This window comes from Carassius carassius, chromosome 14 (genome assembly GCF_963082965.1).
Source record: "Carassius carassius chromosome 14, fCarCar2.1, whole genome shotgun sequence".
In the NCBI taxonomy this organism is placed as follows: Eukaryota; Metazoa; Chordata; class Actinopteri; order Cypriniformes; family Cyprinidae; genus Carassius; species Carassius carassius.
The window spans coordinates 15,349,298-15,369,535 of NC_081768.1; the positions used below are offsets into that span (position 1 = coordinate 15,349,298).

The window sequence follows — 20,238 nt, forward strand, 5'->3', positions numbered from 1 at the left end:
CTAGCTGTTTTAGTTCACATGAACGCATCCTGCGTGAACTGCTCCCGAGTTAAGAGTATGGACAGAATTGAATATTCTGCTTTCTGGGAGCAGAGCTTTAATTTACGGTGCTTCACTAAGCCCAGCAGCCGATATTTGCATCAATAAGCCGGTAACAGATCTCTGAATGATGAGAACCCACTTTTTTTGTTGAGTTTCTGGAAATACATCAAGCAGCAAGGACATCTGTTCATCTTTTCTTTCCTCGCTCTCTTGAGCGTGACCTTTTTAAGCCTGCCTGATTTTCAGAATCCCTCTGAACCGTCTGAGCTCTGGCCCTTTCTTACAGAAAAATTACTGTATGCTTTGGCTGGTGTCTGCCTGGCATTTGGAAATATCTCACAGTGCTGCCAACCACTCCAACTGACCGAGCAGTCGTGAAGTCATCGACCGAAGTCTCCATGAGCCACATAAGCAAACATTGACCCACTATTGTATGACTGTCACACAGGCTGTGTAATTAAGATGTGTTTCTCGCTCGCACTGCCCAGTACCATTTCCTCTCTGTGTCAGTATTTCATATCGATCCGATCCCTCCAGGTCCAAAGTTTAATTTGTCAAATTTGTACAATTGCAGTGAAGTCTGCCCTCCTCCCATGAGTGTGTTTTGGAGCTAAAAAGGAAAAGAAAGAGAATGCAACACTAATAAGGGGAAAACACTAGATATGTTTGCTGCAAATAATGGACAAAGGTGCATTTTGATTAAAAATTGTCCTATCAGATGTTCATTACAGGTTGTGTGAAACTTGACAAACACGTTCTCCATGATCCAAAGAGCATCTTGAGCTTCAATGGAAGCAAGAACATATAACAATTTGTATGGAAAGTCACATTATCTATGACATAATTTAAGTTAGTTGTATAAAGACCTAGAAAATCAGTATTGCTTGCATACTTGAAGTTTCCTTGTTTCACATTTTTTAAAATCCCAACTATGTCCAGACGCAAGTTTAAAAACCCATATTTCCAAAGTGGTCTCAGACATCTGGCCCCCAATCTGGGGGGGGGGGGGGGTTGTGTTGAGTACATAATGGTTGACATGTTTATTGTTGGGTATTGTAATCTCACGTCAGCTGGATGTCTGTTTTAGTCATTTGGCAGGGGATGTTACTGGCACGGCTCTCAAACGTTGTTGATTATGGTTCCGTTGGACAGAGTTCAAATCACATTGTAAATGGATGCGTGTTGTTGGAGACCGTCACGTTTGACCTGACCTGAACTGAGCAAGATGTTCAGATCATATTCTATTATGATTTACCGAATACTTCTTCTCATCATCTCCTTCCGTGAAAGGTGAGTTATAATGTAAACTTTAGCGACAGAGGAAATTTCTTTTAGACACGAGGTCAAGAGTTCAGATATTTTATTGATGTGCACTACAATCAAGTTTGAGTTGGTTTTTTCTCTTATGCTTACAAAGGCTACACAAGGTTTAACATGCAGGAACAACAGTAATATTGTGAAATATTATTACAATTTATAATATTATTTATATTGCAACAATGTAAACATATTCTCTATTGTTTGATATATATATATTTGGGGAAACTGATGTATGTTTCAGTATTGTTTATTGAATAGAAAGTTCAAAAGAAACACATTTATTACACTAGATTCTATTAACACTGTAATAAGAAGGATTTTCTGCTGCTTATCCCGCTTATTGCAATTAGTGGCAATTATCTGCACCTCAGTTTTGTAGAAAATGATAAAACCGTATGCAATAACGTATTGTGTAAATAATCATTTTAATTATTGTTAAATGGATGCCACCTCTACTCCTACCCTAACCTTACCCAATAGTTTTTCAACTTTTCGATTATTTCCTTAATTTTTATTGAAGATAGATTGAGATTTGAAAAGGGAGAAAAAAAGTGGACCCATGTCGATCGCGTCGAATAAAACACAGCATGCACTTTTTTTTTTTTTTTTTTATCTAGTTGTAATCTGAAATGCATTAGGTTCTTTCATGCAATTAGTGTGTTTAGTTGTATTTTTTTATTTTGTGAATTTTTAAAATGTATTTTTTTCTGGAACGAAGCGCAGTCGAATGATGAATCTAAATTGTGAGGGGCTGCACACTTTGCTAAACATTGATGCTCCGTCACCTCTGACCTAGACCTCAAGTTACTAGATGGATAGATAATATTTAATGTTAGTATTAATATTAACAAATTAAAACTTAATGTTTTTATTACTATTATTAAGTCCAAAAAGCCTTATTGAAGGCTTATTGAATGACTGAATAGCCCACCAAGATGAATTCAGTAAAATTCGAAGATGGAAACTAGAATGAAAAGACTCTAAATTGAAGTGTTCTGTCATATTAGATCATTTAATGCTTTCTGCAATGTTACAGACTTTGCACAGAGAATTAAAATGGGATGTGCAAAAGCATATTCATCATAATACATACATAATACACAGTTTGCCATTCTGTGGTTTCGATGGTGGTTTATGCTGCAATGTCTCCTTTAAAATGCATGTTGTCTATTCGTTCTGATAAGCAGTGGAATTTGTCTCTGGGTTTAATGGTGTAAATGTGTTTGGCATGTAAACGTCTTGTCACTATATGTCAGTCAGTTTCCCTCCTGGAGAGCTGCTGAATCTGCAGATGACATTATCCTTGTTGTAAGTCTTCTTATCGCTGCTCGTTCACCATCCCTGCAGCGCGTGAGCTGCATTCCCGATGCAGTAGTCACGCTTAGAGCAGAAGATGCACAAACCTTGCTTTTAAAACGGCCGCGGGACCTTTTTAAAGGTCAGAGCGTTATAGTTTGTTTGCTGGAATGCCAACCTTTTGTATTTTCTCCCTAAAGTAAGGAGAATATTCCCTCTGTTTTTGCACCATTACCTTCTAGTAAATTTACCCAGGCCAGAGCTGAAAGAATGAAGCGCACGAGCCTTAAATGCCTCTGTTAAACGCTTACCTAAGCTAGTAATGAGGAACACATGCTCTTTGGTTACTCCTGAGACACTCTGCTTCTGTTGTGTTACCCCTGATGGCAGCAGGCCACGTGTGTTATCGAAAAATGTTTTGGTGGGTGTAGTTGTTGTCTTGCTGAAGCCGCCGTCTGTGTCTGGTGTGCCTGTGTTTCTTGTTTAGTCTCTTGTCTTTATATTGCTTTACGAAGTGTCTTCCCTACACTGCTCATAAATGTCTAGCAAGTGTACATTAATGTTCTAAAAATTATTAGGGCTGTCAATTTGACATTTGTGTGTTTGTTTGTTTGTGTGTTTAAATAATGCTACAACATTAGCAATGAATATAGTTCTGTAAATATACAAATTATAAATATTAATTTAATGCATTGCTAAATATTGTATTAATTTTTTATCTATACAGTATTAATTCTTATTCATTGCTTTTGTCATGATGTGTATTTGAATTATCTTATCTTCATTTTGAAGAGATCTTTTTTTAAATATTGAGGTTTAAAGTGCAGCAATTAATTTAATGCCATTTAAAATTAGGGGTGTTAGTTTATCACAGTGTGTTTGTATTTAAATAACACTCAAATTAACAAAAAATAATTTGAGAAGTTAATATTGATTTTGTGCATTTTCTAAATTTATTTTCTGTAATTATTAATTGAATATATTTTTAAATTAACATGCTATTTTGTATATTCAGTGCTGTTGTCATTATTCAATTTATTTGAAGAGAAGTACTAAAATTTATAAAAGATAATTAAAAGATAAAGCTCATTCAAATATTGATGTTTAATGCACAGCAACTGCACATTTAAATGTTCCATAAAACATTTTTTCCATATGGATGTTTCTCTATTAAACAATATGATAATGAACAAAAATCAAATTTTATGTATGAAACTTGTATTGTAAAATTAGCTAATCATTTTAGATACAAAACATACAAAAATGAATTTTATGCATTTTCTAAATAATGTATTAAATAAATATTCATTTAAAATATATTTTTAAGTTGCCATGCGTTTTTATCTATTCAATGCTGTTGTCATTATGCAGTGTTTTTACATTATCTTTATTTTACTGGGATCATCATTTTTCAAATATTGGTGTTTAATTACAGCTGCTCTAATTAAAAATATTGATTAGCTAATCAAAATCTTAAAACAGAAGCATAAATTCAGCAGACTGAGACCAGAACATTTATTCTATTAGCCACTGACTTCAGCTGCAACAGTGGAAGTATTTGAGAGTTTATTTGGTCCCATGCTGGGTGGTTGGAGGCCAGCGGAGGGAAGCATGCCAATGGGATATGCTCTAAAAAGTGCTTGTCTTCTAGTCAAAGCTGCCATTCTATTAATGGCCTACTGCACATTTATTTCCTGTGAGACCTCCAGCAAACAGGGCTAGAAATGTGTGCTGGCCTCTTAATGTATTCCTAAGAAGTCAGTAGTGTGTGTAAAATAGTTGAAATGCCTATACACATTCAAAGTATACATGTACCACCTTATACCGGTTTGAATGTGATTTCTCTGCTCGTAATGGAGTTAAATATGATGCCAAGTGTATAGAATTAGTGTCATGGATGACACTAATCTCATCTCTATGCTGAAGTCAGTTTGGAGTCTCTGATGGTGGGCTCTCAACCCTGACCTGTTGTTTAACAGCAGTGTAGGAGGGATTGACTCCGATTCCCCTGTCAGGCATCCAGTGGCCACAAAATCGATGGCATCAGTGCAAAGGAAGCATTGTGTGCTCTTATCCATGATGAGAGGTGCTAGGAAACCTGAGGATTAGACCCATAGCTGTCAAATTATAACCTCCGGGATATAAACCGTGTGGGTGTGTGTAGCTGAAACCTTTATAGTGTGCACACATAAGTGTGTGTGTGTGTGTGTGTGTGTGTGTGCATGTCTGGAGACGCGAGTCCAGAGAGTTTAAGCATGCATGACCTCCTGTCCATCTCGGCCTCAGAGAAACATCAAATGAATGTTGGCTTTGAGCTCCTCTGAGGGTGTGAGATTTTATTCAGGTGTAGCTGTGTGACAATGGGTTTTCACTGTGTTGAGCTACCAGCAGTCTCATTATGTTTTCTAATGATTCAAATAGTCAGCTGAACAGCTGATCATCAATTAAACTTGACTTGGTTTCTGAAGAAAATATGCTGGTGGTTGCCTATATGTTAATCTCTCTCTCTCTCTTTCTCTCTCTCTCTCTCTCACTCACTCACTCACTCACTCTCTCTCTCTCTCCCAGTTGTCGTCACAAACAGTGGAGGACAGATCTTCCTGCTTCCAGTGTGGTTATCACTTTCCACAATGAGGCCCGTTCAGCCCTGCTGCGCACTGTGGTCAGGTGAGACCTCATGTCAAGTAACTGTTTTTAATGCACTATGATGTGGGATGGTCACCATAGAAACATCTTGATTTTACTCCTTTGAATACTGCTAAACTATTATTGAGCACACTCCTTTGTTTAAAATATGAGTATAGAAAAAGTAAACGGTGACATGGAGTTTTTTCTCAAGTATACTGGTTAAAGATTGTTTTTTATAAAGTAAGGAGTCAGTAATAAAGCACAAATTAAGGGAAGTTCATGGTTTTTCTTTTGGTGAAGTTTTGTAATTCATATTACAAATTATTACATATTACTGTATACTAGGCTGTGTTTACATTATGGTGTTTAATACAGAATATATTGTCACATGCTCTTTAGTACAAAAGTACACTACTATCCAAAGGTTGGGGTCAGTTTAACATTTTTGAAGGAAACCTCACCGTGGCTGCATTTATTTGATCAGAAATACAGTAAACGGTAATATTGTGAAATGTTAGTAAAATTAATACCCTGTTGAAAACCCTTATGCTGCTTAATATTTTTGTGGAATATTTTTCTTCTCAGGATGTTTTGATGAATATAATGTTCAAAAGAAACAGTATTTTTGTAACAATTTAAATTTCTTTAATGTGAATTCATCCTCATGTAATACAAGTATAAAATTATATATATATAAATTATCCTATAATCTTTTTGAACAATAATGTACCTCTACTTTTGACATATCTACTAAGATCTAGACTTAAGATCTCTTTCTTTCTCTACACTTAAGCATAAACATGCATTCAAGCTGTGCTCTTTTCCTGTCTTCAGTGTGCTGAAGAAGAGTCCTCCTCATCTGGTCAAAGAGATCATCTTGGTGGACGACTACAGTGACAACCGTAAGTGTTTTGACCTTTAGCTACCAATCAGACTAAATGGTACAGAACATAATAAATCATCTCAATCATATACAGTCAGTTTCATCATGGTTTTTTTTTTTTATCAGTGTTTTACCCTGTCCAAGTTATTTTGTCATCACACACTCTTGTTTTCTCAACATAAATCATGCAGAACATCCATATAGCAGAACAAGACAACAGTCCTGAGACTGAGATTTGTATGATGATTGTATAAAGTATGTTGTCATGGCACCAACCGTGTTCCCGAGTCCCAAGCCCATTGCACTTTTTGTTTTTTGGATGTCAGACCCCTAGTGTGACCTCTTCAGATGTCTGAACTCTGTATGAACCCTGTCCTGAAAGCAGTGCTGCCCAGCTCTATAACGCTGCTGCAGGGAACCTGGCAGGCACTCGACTTATCAGTCCTGGTCTCTCTACTCTGGTTTTACATGTGTGGATTGTGATCCTACTTTTGCATATTGGCATTTCAATATTGTCTTTGTTTTTGGACATAATGCTCTTTTAGAACTGAACATTTTCATTTCATGTTGTTTTTTTTTACAATATGTAGCTGAGAGTTCGGTATCTCTGCCCCCTTTTTAATCAAATTTTAATTTGTAAAACTAGTGCACCCGATTATATTTCAGTGTGCCGGATATTAATTTTTATTAGTTGGTAACATATGACCAAAGAAATGTCAAAAAAGGGACACGGTTAATGTAAATGTAATTTAATGAATATATGAAATTATGTTCCTAACTTATGGTTTCTTTTAACTTTGAGATGAAGTGGCTTCTTCGGTATGTGACTTTGTGGAAAAACATTTGTGATCATTTTGTGGTGGGTTTCTGTTTCCCAGCACTCAAGAAAATTGACCTGTAGTTCCCTGCCCTAAAGTTTCTCAAGACAAGCTGTACATGAATTGCCCTTTCTAAATGTATGGTGACATATGCAAAACTGTGTAGATTTTTTTTCTGGATTAACAAAGTGACACAAGTTGCCCACTGGCACATCTTCCCACATTCCTCCTGTGTATATTAACTTCTGCATATATAATAGAAGAGATGTGTTGCCCTGAACACTTGAGTTGACACAATGTTTTCTCTGTGCTTTCAGCTGAAGACGGTGCCTTACTTGGGAAAATGGAGAAAATCAGAGTCCTACGGAACGATCGTCGAGAGGGTGCGTGATTTATAACCACAGTAACTTTGTGAATCAAAACTATACCCTAGTTAATATGTAAGGACCAGTGGCCTTTTACTAGCAGCTCTTGTTTGGTCATTAAAAATCTAGACATCTATTAAAACTAGCTGAAGTTTTACTATTGTGACTAATTGTGACCAGTCTCAGCATGAAGTCATTAAAAGCACTGCATACTTCATAGGTGCAAATATGGAGAAAATTAAAGAAGAGAAAAGCAAATGGTCTGTTATGAGCTGGAGTGTATTTTTGGACTGTATTTTATATATCTGTCAAGCAAAAAACGCTGTTCTGTAGCCAAAACTGCAGTTTGTTTATTCGTATCCAAAGCCTTTTGTTCAAATCCTATTTCAGTCCAACTAAACAAGCTCCTTCTCCTTCTTTGTTTGAAACACAAATTACTTCATGTTAAAGAAAAGAAAGAACTAACATGTACTCTCTCTGGTAAAGATCGTAGTAATGTTAATTAAATGTGTATAAATAAATAATAAACCTGTGCTCATGAAGATACTATAGACTTTGTTAAAACAAACAGGTTAATTAGTATTTAATGTTTCTCAGTGCTTGAAATAGATTTTTAGGTCTCCATATGAGCCACTAGATGAGCTTTTTCTTATTATATTTTAGAGAGAACAAAGTGTTTTCTTTGCTTACATCGTCCCATGCGATATGGTAACAACAGTGTTGTTTTTTTGGTTTCATTTAAAAACAAAATATATATATATTATATATAAAAAAAAAAAAAATATATATATTTTTTTTTTTGGTGTGTTTGTTGTGCGTTGTCATTACAAGTTAAAAAGATGATAATAAAATAAGGCAAATACTAGCAATGAACAAATTAAAGTTTGATTTAAGGTACCTAACAACATTATAAAGTATTCAAATAAACATTCAGAAAAAGAAAATTAATGAAATATGCAATGCATGATTATATATGATGCATTAACAACACTGATTCTCCCAGAGGCTTTCCTTTTTTCCTTTTATGCCTCAACTTTGTGTTCATGTTCAATAGGTGATTTTATGTCTGCTTGTATACATTCCCTTCACAGAGAGCTAACCTAAAAATACAGAGGCATCATACCATTACTTTTTCCAAAACATCTTTTCACCAAACTTGTGAAGTACCCAAAATACCAGTACTTTTGACATGTGTACGTTGGACTATCATTGTGTAGATCATTAGGTTAGAATACAGGGAGAACAACCTTCTGCATAGTTCAGTGCTTTTGAGTCTCATTTCGGTGTTTGTGTGTTGTGTTTGTTCTCAGGCTTGATGCGATCCCGAGTCAGAGGGGCGGATGCAGCCACGGCCAGTGTACTAACCTTCCTTGACAGCCACTGCGAGTGTAATGAACACTGGTTGGAGCCCCTGCTAGAAAGGGTTGCTGAGGTCAGCCATGTTTTGTTTCATTGTTTCTTTCTCTGACAAGCAGAAAACATTGGGTCTTATGCTTCTCAGATTTGGCAAATTAGCCATTGCTTTTGGAGGCTATAATCAATCACACATGCTCATTACAGCAGCGGACGTTTAGCAGCTCACTGCCATTGCAAATGTCAGGCCAAGATGATAAAAGAGAAGAGTAGATGAGAAGTTATTGTTTTCTTTGGCTGTGTGTCTTGATGCACAAACTGTACTTGGAGTGCCATATCATTATACCTGTTTGTATCCAATCCTGCAGTTGACTGCCAACAATTCTCAAACAAGCCATAAAATAATATTGTGATGGGGAGCTAGTGCCATTCAACACTGTATGTTAGTACAGCATGTATATAAGTCCTTAGTGTGTGTGCACAGTTGTGTTGAATGCAAACACACACCAGTTGCGGATATGGAGGTCCGTTGTGGTTCAGGATCAGATTAACCTAAAAGAAATATTTGCTTCAGTTGCATCCCTAGGCACACATAATTACTCTGAAATTGCTTCAAGGCTTTTGACTCGCACAATAAATAATCGGGAGTAGTAGTACAAGACACTGAAAGTACAAATTACAGGCATAAATGTAGTAATAGGTTTCATAACCCCATTTATATTGTTAGGCGTCTTCATTTTCAGTCGGATGACCCAGATAAGCACATGATCAAACTGTGGAGGTAGTGACCCCAGAATTTATCCAAGCGCTTCTTAATGATGATTATACAGAGCATGAATTACATGTTGTCTACACAGGACTTATACCGAAGCAAAATAATTATGATAATTTAAAAAGTATGTGCATGTGTGCACGAGCAGAAATATACTGCCTAAACTGAAGGGTAGATCTAGTCAAGAGCTCAACTGGATTTGAATGGTTTTTGCCATTTGTCACTTTTCCACTTTGGAACGATATACAAACTTCACAATCATTGGGAAGAAGGAGGTGGGAACCGGCGGACAATCAAATGAAAACTTTAATAATCAAATAAACACAAAACAGCGCGGCAGCCCCTCACGGCCGACTGCCACGCACAAACAAAACCAAAACACAAACTAAAATCCAGGCCTGGTCCTCTCTCGTCCGTCACTGTCGTCGCTCCTGTTTTATATCCTTCCATCTCCTCTGTGGGACTCGAGACCGGTGGGTCGAACAGGTGTCGCTTATTTCCAATCACTCCACCCGCCCCACTCATCACACACTTATTGCATCAAATCATCATTAGTTGTTGTTAGAGTTCTTCCAGCTTTATATCAGTTTTCACCTAAACATGAACTACATGCAGTCAATACTATGAGCTTCCTAACTGTATATTGAATATTACCAAAAAAGTAATCACGTATAGAAAAAAAATTAGATGTTAGATATTTACATTTGTACAGTATATGCATACATTTGTTCCAGATGTATTAAGAATTGTATCAGCCATTACGTAACGAAGCAATATTTTGCCCACCAAAAAATAATTGGTGGTTTGATTATACATTTCAAAGTATCAGCTACTGTTAACCCAAGTTTTTACCCATATTTAGAGAAAGTTTAATATTATTGAATTGCTTTATACAAACATTGACATTCTGTTATGCTGAGAAAAGCTTTTATTCAGCAAAGCACTTTTACTATTTCACTAAAGGAACTGAAGACTGATATTTAATTTGAATGTATTAGTATAACGAACTGTATTTGTTGTACCTACATGCATATGAAAATTACCATGTGGAAATTCCAGCACGGTGACATATTAATTTAATAATTCAGAGGTGAAGCCACAGTTGGGATGATTTGATTCGTCAGGGTGTCCCAGAATTGGCATGAGGAATACTGGAAGATGTCTGAGAAGCAATGCATTTATATTTAGTGTTAAGTTCTCCACGCTTATCACGTAGAGTTGATTGCCTCTTTTCTGGAGTGTTTAACTCCTCGCACTCGGCTCTAAATACTCCAGTCATGTGTCAGCAAAGCTCACAAGATTAATGGGATTTTCCTAGGTATTTCTGATGGATTTGCCATGATTTGTAATGGCAGTGCAGTGCACATTTCTTAATATCAGCACTTTCAGCAATTTTAATTCTGGTTTAATTTGATTGTTTCCATCAGATACATCTTAAGAATGCATTGTAGCAGAGATGTGAGGAGTCATTTCTTTTCATATGCTTGTAATGTTAGCTCAGCCTCACATCATTTGTTGTTCTCGGCAGGATAAGACTCGGGTTGTGTCACCCATCATAGATGTCATTAACATGGACAATTTCCAGTATGTGGGGGCATCTGCAGATCTTAAAGGAGGTAAATCTCTTTCATCAGCTCCTATTTCATCACAACACTTCAATCACTATCCAGAGTCTATTGCTTTGGGTTGTGTGCATGTGTATGATATGATTGCATCCATCCATTCATGCATGCATTTGCATGTGTTTATGAGTAGTACAGCAGATGGGATTTATTATATTTCATGTGCAGGGCTATATTGTGTGAGGTACTGTATGTTTAGATGCATGTTTGGAGTGAAAGAATACAGAGAGAATTTGTGGAGGCAGCGCAATGTGCAGAAGAGTGAGAGAGCATGATGAATCTCCAAAAGAGAAAATGTCCGTTTGGAATGGAAACCATTTGAATGATTTTTGTCTGGGGGTTTTAGGCATAATAGCTCTATCACTGAGTGGAATAGCTTTTCCTCTATGACTTTTGAGGTTTCTGGATGCAGTGGGAAGTAATATGGAAATGGATCTATCCATGTTGGTATCACTGTATTTTATAAAGCAGCATGTTATAAATATCATTTTATTTATATGGGCTTTTTTCAGCACGCTCTGGTTCCGGCTTTGCTGGTTAATCGGCATTCAGGCTTTATCTAGCATTTTCTCTATTTAATTTTTTTGAATACACAGCATTTACTGTATGGTAGTACGTAAAGCAGTAGCATTGTTAACAGTACATTAGGGATTGTTACATTACATTATTGTATCAGAAGGATTGAATACATTATTGTTACTTTGATATGCTGCAGCTAGAATTTGGGGTTTAAAATGGTTATAATCAGTTTTTACTACAGTTTTATTTATTTATCTCTTCTCCATAAATGTCTGCTATTGATTCAGCAAACAGTTAAAATACAAACTCCATTTAAACATATTGTAGATTTTATTTCCGAATATTTAAGAAAATTGCAATGTGAAGTCATATTTATTATATATAATATTTATTTATTCTTAATATTAAGAATTAACTTTATTCATTTTAGTAATTGTCATATTAAGTTTCAAGTACTTGTATTTAGCTTTAGTTTTTGTCATTTAATTGCTTAAGCTTATTTTACTTAATTGGCAAGTCAGCATTTCTACGTTTTTCGTGTAATAAATATTTAATTTATACCTGCTTTATTTCAGTTACTGATAACAATTTTTAATTTTCTCTCTGTGTAAGAAATTCTCCTATTGCATTTTATGAAATGTTTAGCGTACCAAAAGTAACCACCTAATTTATTTGCATTTTGTATTGTGATAGTTTTCTTTTTTCTTGCATTTATGTCACCATCTAAAGCTACCGAATGTCACATTTTATGTTGATTCTTGTGAACAGCTGACAGAAAACAAAAGGCATTCGGAAAATAAGACATGCCAACAGCAAGGTTTTAAGGATCCTGCATTCACACAGAGCTAAAGCCTAAACCCCACCATTACTTAAAACTTCAAGACTATTATTTTGCTGTTTGGCAAGCTATGATTTTTCCTACTGGTAATGCGAATGTGGTTTTAATCCAGTTTTGTGTAAAATGTCGTTTCATGAAAAGAAATGTCACATGAAAACATGTGAATGCTGTGCACAGAATAGATGTAGCACGATAGTATGATGTTCTGAACAAAGCCTCAGTCTTTTCATCAGGGAAGTTCATCAGAATCAGTAACATACTCCTTTATTCCCTTACCTGACACATGGCTGAGCAGGGCATTGAACCTACATTTAAAATCAGACTTCATCCCTAATGTAATGTGTCTAATCTTTATCCAGGTTTTGATTGGAATCTAGTTTTTAAATGGGACTACATGACCCTGGAACAAAGACGAGCACGGCAGGGAAACCCCATCGCTCCTATCAAGTAAGAATCAGTCTCTCTTCTTAAGTATCCACACTACAAATGTTTTGGAGTCGGTGATGGATTATTGACAGATGACTACTTTTTATTCTTCTCACACTCTTCTCTAATTAATTCAGTGTCAACTGTTAAATGTATAGACTCTCTTGAAACAGTACTCCAGCTGTAGGAGTGCAGTTGGTTTTATTTATTTTGTTAAGACTGCGTTCTTGAAGATTTAGGCTATCAGTTTTCATTTTGATTATAATAATTCCGTGCTTTTGCTTTTTCTATTAGACTTAATCTTTTCGTTTTCACTATTTTTGTACTTCAGCTTCACCTTATTTCACTTAGTTGCAAAGTTGACATTTATAATTTTAGTTTTATTAAGTGTTTAATGTAATTTATTTGAGCTTTTATTTCAGTAACAACACTTAATGCCCCAAAATGTTAATTCTGCTGTCAACATGGGGAAAGAATCCCCTAAAGTTCTTGTTAAAACAAAACAAGTTTGTCCAAGGAGTCCATGTGCTTGCTTGTTTGTAAAAAGTCTGTTCTCCAGAGAATGCCTTGAATCATTAACAGCTAAAGGCGAGTGGAAAAGAGAAAGTAAGGTATGGAGGGTGCATTGCTGTGATGTGAAATTTCAATCACCGTGCAGCGACTACATTAAAAGTGCATTAAGATAATAAACAGTGTGGTGCCTTTATGGGATGTGCTGTGTACAAGTCTTCATGACACAGCACTCTTCATTCTTGTTTAATGATTCCACTGCTGTTTAATGACTTTGTTTATGAGGCTGTGATCAGATTGCTCTATCACAGCATTGGAGAGTGAAATGAGAACAACGTTTCAAGTCACAAATAGCCACTGAAACAAAACACATCGCCAGTGTATCAGCTAACTTTTTAGTATACATTTAATAGAAAGTAAGTTCTATGAAGTGTGTAAAGTTCTAAGTAAGTCCAAGATTTGATGTTTTGATGCCTGTTTTGTGAAGGACTCCCATGATTGCTGGTGGCCTCTTTGTAATGGACAAGAACTACTTTGAGGAGCTGGGCAAGTATGACATGATGATGGACGTGTGGGGCGGTGAGAATCTTGGTGAGTGGATGCTTTATTTGTCTAAATGCAGTGCATTTCTTCTGTTGTGCTGGGACAAGCTGATTGGAGCTGACTGACAGAAGATACAGTGGATCTTCTCAGTCTACCAGTGTGTCCTTAGATGTGCTTAGAGTGGCCCCCAAAAATATCTGGACTCATATTGCATTAAATATATAGAAGGGAGGGGAAATTATCTAATGCATATATTTTTATTTCTACTAAATTATTTTAAATGCAAAATCCTTTGTAATTGCTATTCATGAACTAAGCTCTATTTATGAGGGCTTGAAGGCAGTGTGAATTTATACATACACTAAAATTATTTTAGGACCATGAAAATGGTCAGAATTAATTGTTTACAAAATCCACATGGCTTAATTAAGTTTAATGCAGTGTAATTCCTAAATCTGTTTCTCATTAATGTAAAATAGATACTACTGTATGTGGCGTCTCTGTATATGAATACTGAAAATGAAATCATGGTGCTTCTGTATCATTAGATTATTTGGGAGAATGCCTTACTCAGCCAGAAATGTAAGGGGCAATTTAGAGCACCACTGAAGAACTATTGCTTTTTATATTATTAGCAACAAGAATTGAATAGAAAACTGCAGTGTAAGACTCAGTGAGGTAGAGTTTTTCAGGTTTTGTCATAATGTCTGTGGCATGATGGATTCTGAAAGAAAATCCTGACTCATTCCACAAACACAGCACTTTCCTCAGCTGCGCTGCTCGTGGAAAAGTCTACAACAGCTCCAGAAATGATCCATCAGCATGGAATAAAGTTGCATTTTGCATGTGTCTGCCTGAAGAAGTTTCCAAAGACCAAGAAGTTTCACAAACTAGTGCTTTCTTGTTTGTTTGAATATAAAAATTATGCAATTATGAGTTTTGACCCTTTGCTTAATTTTCCTATTTGGAAATGTAGATTTATGAACTGGGTGTCTGTGTTTTGTGACGTGTCTTATTAATCTCTGGCTGCTGTTGTGATCTTCAGAGATCTCCTTCCGGGTCTGGCAGTGCGGAGGCGGTCTGGAGATCATTCCCTGCAGTCGAGTGGGTCACGTCTTCAGAAAACAGCATCCCTACACTTTCCCAGGGGGCAGCGGCACTGTCTTTGCCAGGTATACATTGATTGAATTATGTTATGTTATCATTTGAAAGTTTGGGATTTTATAATACTGCTAACTAACACTGCATTAAATTGATCAAAATGACAGTAAACACTTTTAACACTCTTGCATGGTTACAAAATATTTACATTTCAAATCAATGCTGTTCTTTTGAATTTTCTATTCTCACATTCGGCAAAAAATATTATGTAGCACAACTGTTTTCAGCATTGATTATAATAAACAGCGTTTCAGAATATTAGAATCATGTGGCACTGAAGACTGAAATAATTGCTGCTTAATTCAATTGTTTTGTGTTTACATTATATTATATTGTATTGTATTATATTTTGAGTGTGTTAGATTTTGAGCTATCAGTTTTTTGTCAGCATTTCAGGATACTTAACCGTAGTCAGGATTGTTGTAATCTTGCTAGATGTCAGGTTCCTGGGTACCCAGAGTGAGCAAGGGTTTTGTGATTGCTCAAACCACATGAGCCCTTTATTATTCTAGTTCATGTACTCCACCCAGTGGGTGAATGCAGCACTGCAGCCGGTGATAAGTGAGATGTTGAGATGCAGTTGAAATTGAATTATGAAGCACCCAGTAACTTGCTGCAGAAGGTCCATTAGTGTTGAAGTTAGATTCAGGAATCATGTAGTAGACATGTTGTGGCCATTAGCAGAGAAACAGTATCTCTTCCTAAAATGTATAATTTACTCTCATGTGCTTGTGCTTGTCTTTGTAGGAACACGAGGCGAGCGGCAGAGGTGTGGATGGATGATTTTAAGAACTTCTACTACGCTGCTGTGCCCTCAGCCCGTAATGTGCCCTATGGCAAGTAAGTGTGTATCTGTCTTGATTTACAAATATGGAAAAGTTTGGAATGGAGTAGGACATTTTGTTTTCTTTAACATGAGAGGATTGCTCACTGCCAAGGCCACGAGAGGCTACTAATTTCAGACTCGGCTAGTCGAAGTTCTCCGTTTTGAAAGATTTAGACCTCCGAATGACATCCACATGACTGGCTTTCCCTCATTATTTCCAGCATTCAGAGCCGGCTGGAAATGAAGAAGAGGTTGGGCTGCAAACCGTTTAAATGGTACCTGGAGAACGTCTATCCTGAGCTACGGTAAAATAGCTGTCGGAATACTTTGACTATATTTACACCTGTTATTCTGTGCTATGTGAAGTTTTGTGCATAGCTCTGTATGAGCTGTTTGATCAGATGGTTTTCTGTGCATCAATGATTGATGAAGTGCAAACAGCCTTTAACGTTTTCATGTAATGTTTAAATGTGCAGGCAGTTTGAATGTAAATCTAGACATGTACATTTAAAGTAAGTCGACAACCAGTGAATGCTGTTCAAAAGGTTGTGTAATTGGTACCTAACTCGTTTCTGGTTTCTGTCATGTTTAGGGTCCCTGATCATCAGGACATAGCCTTTGGAGCACTGCAGCAGGGTCAGAACTGTCTGGACACACTGGGACACTTTGCTGACGGCGTGGTGGGGGTGTATGAGTGCCACAATGCAGGGGGCAATCAGGTACCAATCCGACCTCAGGTACTGAACAGTCTTATGTCAAGTGTGACAGCAGAGCACTGGGTGATGGACTCGGCAGTGAGTTTGGGTTAGTTTAAATGACTTCTGGAGGGTGAGAGATGTATAAATTAGGGCCGCATGGGAGTTTCTGGATTACTTTTAGCTGTGTTTATCATCACAGTGTGCAGGTCTGATGGATTTAAATGGTTAATTACACTTATACATGTACAATCAAACCAAAAATTATTCAGACACCAGATATGATTTTAGATGTTTTTACTAGTGTGTGTGGTATAGTTCATTTATGTAAGGATAGCAAAATAAAGTAAACTGTGGCATATTATACTCAAAAATGATTCATACAGAGGACTACCAGTAAAAAAAAAAAAACTTGGGACCAAAAATTATTCAGAAACTTTGACCTGACCATGTTTTGCTTACCTGTTTTTTGGTAATTGCTAAATAACCTTTTAACATCCACAGACTGAACAAAATTTCTTGGTAATTGGCATGATCTCATTGTGTACTTAATTTTAACAGCTGACAGCTATTCAATTCTGTAATTCATTACATACCTTTCAATTATCAAGATTAATTTGTTTTGAAAGTTTAACTTAATGTGAGAAATGCTGAAGGTGTCTGAATAGATTTTGGTTTGACTGTATATACTTGTCTCTTTGAATATGAAAAATAAACATAACATAACTTATAACACATGATATAATATAATAGTGACTAGTTAAAATTACAAGTATAAAAAGTATAATGAAAATAATAATAATGTGTCTATTTTCCTAATGGTAATATTGTGATACAATAATAATATAGAAAAATTAATACATTTTAATACAGCAAACTAATAAAAAAAGATTTATTAACATGCTTTTGTTCTGTTTTTTATTTTTTATTTGAATATATTAGCTAAATTATGTATACATTTATTTGTACAAAAATACAGCAGTAATATTGTGCAATGTTATTACATTTTAAAATAATTGTAATATACTTTGAAATGTAATTTATTGCTATGATGGCAAAGCTGAATTTTCAGCAGCAGTCTTCAGTGTAACATGATCCTTCAAAAATCATTCATTCTAATATTCATATTCATTTTGTGTATTACAAGTCAATTATATTTTTTGATATAAATGATACAATAATATCCTAGCTTTTATGTTAGTTTTACCATTTTATAAATTTTTTATTTAAGCTCACAAAAACTGCATAATTATCAAAAAATTAGCAGCATGCTTTTTTTTTTAGGTGGATTACAGCAACATATCACGTTACATAACATCTCAAAACTTCTTAAACTTATGTAAATTTCAGAAAATAGCAGCCCTTCACCAAGCCATTTTTTCTGTTAAGTTCCTGTGTAGATATATGTGGGTGTATTTTCGGCAAATGCTCCCGGTTTACCATGTGTCTCATGAACAGGAATGGGCCCTGACTAAAGACAAATCAGTCAAACACATGGACCTGTGCCTGACGGTGGTGGATCGCACCGCTGGCTCACAGATCAAACTGCAGGGCTGCAGGGAGAACGACAGCAGACAGGTGAGCATGCTGTGCTCAAAGCAGGGGTTTGGAGGAGATTTTCAACATCATCATCATCATCATCATTGTGTTTCTATTGCAGAAATGGGAGCAGATTGACAACAACTCCAAACTGCGGCATGTGGGCAGCAATCTGTGCCTGGACAGCCGGAGCTCGCGGAGCGGTGGTCTGACGGTGGAAGTGTGCAGCCCGTCGCTCACCCAGCAGTGGAAGTTCACTCTCAACCTCCAGCCGTAGCTTGACACGCCGATCCCAGCCCTCCCCTTCTCGCACTCGGACAGCCTGTGCTGGGCACGCACTCGCCCCTCAGAGATAATCGCTGCCCGGACACAGACTCGGGGCCGCCACGGTGCGGTCTGGTGGTCCTCGAGGGCCACGGGGCAATGAAAACACAAACAAGATGATGACTATTTCCATCTAACTATATACCTCACTGTTTCATCTGTTGTCCAGCTTTTGGAAAATGAATCTTAAGTGTCTAAACTGTATCGAAACCATCTTTGGGATTTTATTTTCTTCGTTTTCTAATGCAAAGGATCAATTTTTCGTTTTTCTTAATTTTTGCCTTTTTGGGTCTCGTTTTCTTGAATTCCGGGCCCTTTTTTTTTTTTTTTTTTTTTTTTACAATGGACATCCATTGTTCTTTTTATTTTTTTTGTCGCGATTTCAATCTTGTTGAATGTAAATGACATTTTCATGGAGGCTCCCTTTCTGAGCTGTGATTGGTGACTGGATTTTAGTTTGGGTTTGGTTTGTGGGCTCATGGGATTGAGGGCAGGACTCATTTGTTGTGCACACCATCACAGACACACTTTGAGGAGGACAGTGGCAACCTCGTGTTTTTCGTCTCTCGGTGCTCACTCAAAAAGAGCGGGGGGGGGGGGGGGGGGGGTCAAGTTTTTTTTTTTTTTTTCTTGTTTTCAAGTTTCTATTAAATTGTCAATCTGTAATTTTCGGTTAAAGGTGCAATGTGTAAAGAATCCAGCCGTTTCCTGTAAGGGCCCCTGGTGTCTTCTGAAGGAGAACAGAGATATTGTAAGAGTGTGACTGCTGAATTCACATACTGTAGCACTGGCTGCTAACAAATCAGTATCTAAAACATGTCTTCAAACACAAACAAATGTCTCTCAGCCACATTTTTCACACTAATCATTTATTTCTTAATTCTGTGTAGCCTTTTTTTCTTCGGCAAGTGTTTTATGTAAAATAATCATGTTAATAACCTGGTAACTCCAAGCAGAGGCCGATCTGAAGCTTTGCTCCTGCTTTCTTGGGATTCGAGCAACGATGGATGTGTATTACTCCTCATCTTCCAGGATTTCTTCTGACTTTGACATCGTAACTTGGCCATTGGAAAAGCTTCTTTCCTGCCTCCCTAAAGTCCTGGATCTTGATCCTCAGCAGCCGTGGCCAAACATGGCACATTATATCTCTACTTGAGCTTTCTTCTTTTCATTGTTAAAAGTTACTGCCTTTGTTATCCATGATACTGTAAGGAAAATGTGAGTTGTTGTTTTTTTTGTGTGTCTGTGTGTTTGACTGTGTGTTTCTAAGCAGCTTTCAAAGAAGTGTGCATTAGAGAAGCATCTGAGATCACAATTGAGAAACGCAACACTGCAATTTATTCATGCCCCTGAAATACTTTTTCACATCCAAACCTTGTGAATTATTGTGGTACTTCGGTTGATTTGAACAGAACTAGTGTTGCTGTAAATCCAACAGACATAGAAGCCTGCAGGTATCAGTTAATCCACCTGCATTTTATATATAACACCGTAGCAGTTCTGACTAACTTATTCTAGACTAGGGATTCCAGACTAAATGAGACCCTGACTGACTTTCGGTCAGCTCTCCTCATGTATCAGCAAGAAGTGTTGTGTTAATCTTAGTCTTGTATATGTTGGGTTCGTCTGCACCACTTTGAATTGTCCCATAAATAACAGTTCTTCATCAGTATGAAGACGGCAACAGAAACATGCAGACGACTCGCTCTCTTGAGTCTGGACAGAGATTGTGTGGCCTTTAGGAAGAAAATCAGTCCA

The 20,238-nt window shown here is 36.7% G+C and overlaps 1 protein-coding gene across 2 annotated transcripts in view; it reads left to right on the top strand.

Moving 5' to 3' along the window:
- The window catches only part of galnt2 (UDP-N-acetyl-alpha-D-galactosamine:polypeptide N-acetylgalactosaminyltransferase 2), an 81,055-nt gene extending 61,981 nt beyond the window's left edge, over window positions 1-19,074 (top strand). The window contains exons 4-16 of one of the 2 annotated variants that reach the window (XM_059566314.1): window positions 5,227-5,325; window positions 6,121-6,188; window positions 7,305-7,370; window positions 8,663-8,784; window positions 11,006-11,093; window positions 12,816-12,903; window positions 13,880-13,983; window positions 14,981-15,107; window positions 15,844-15,936; window positions 16,144-16,227; window positions 16,515-16,659; window positions 18,076-18,195; window positions 18,278-19,074. In XM_059566314.1, the coding sequence (XP_059422297.1) occupies window positions 5,227-5,325; window positions 6,121-6,188; window positions 7,305-7,370; window positions 8,663-8,784; window positions 11,006-11,093; window positions 12,816-12,903; window positions 13,880-13,983; window positions 14,981-15,107; window positions 15,844-15,936; window positions 16,144-16,227; window positions 16,515-16,659; window positions 18,076-18,195; window positions 18,278-18,433 (1,360 nt within the window). In that variant the 3' untranslated portion in view covers window positions 18,434-19,074. The remainder of the gene's footprint in view (window positions 1-5,226; window positions 5,326-6,120; window positions 6,189-7,304; window positions 7,371-8,662; window positions 8,785-11,005; window positions 11,094-12,815; window positions 12,904-13,879; window positions 13,984-14,980; window positions 15,108-15,843; window positions 15,937-16,143; window positions 16,228-16,514; window positions 16,660-18,075; window positions 18,196-18,277) is intronic. The other variant, XM_059566315.1, reaches the window with a different exon arrangement.
- The last annotated feature ends 1,164 nt before the right edge of the window (window positions 19,075-20,238 follow it).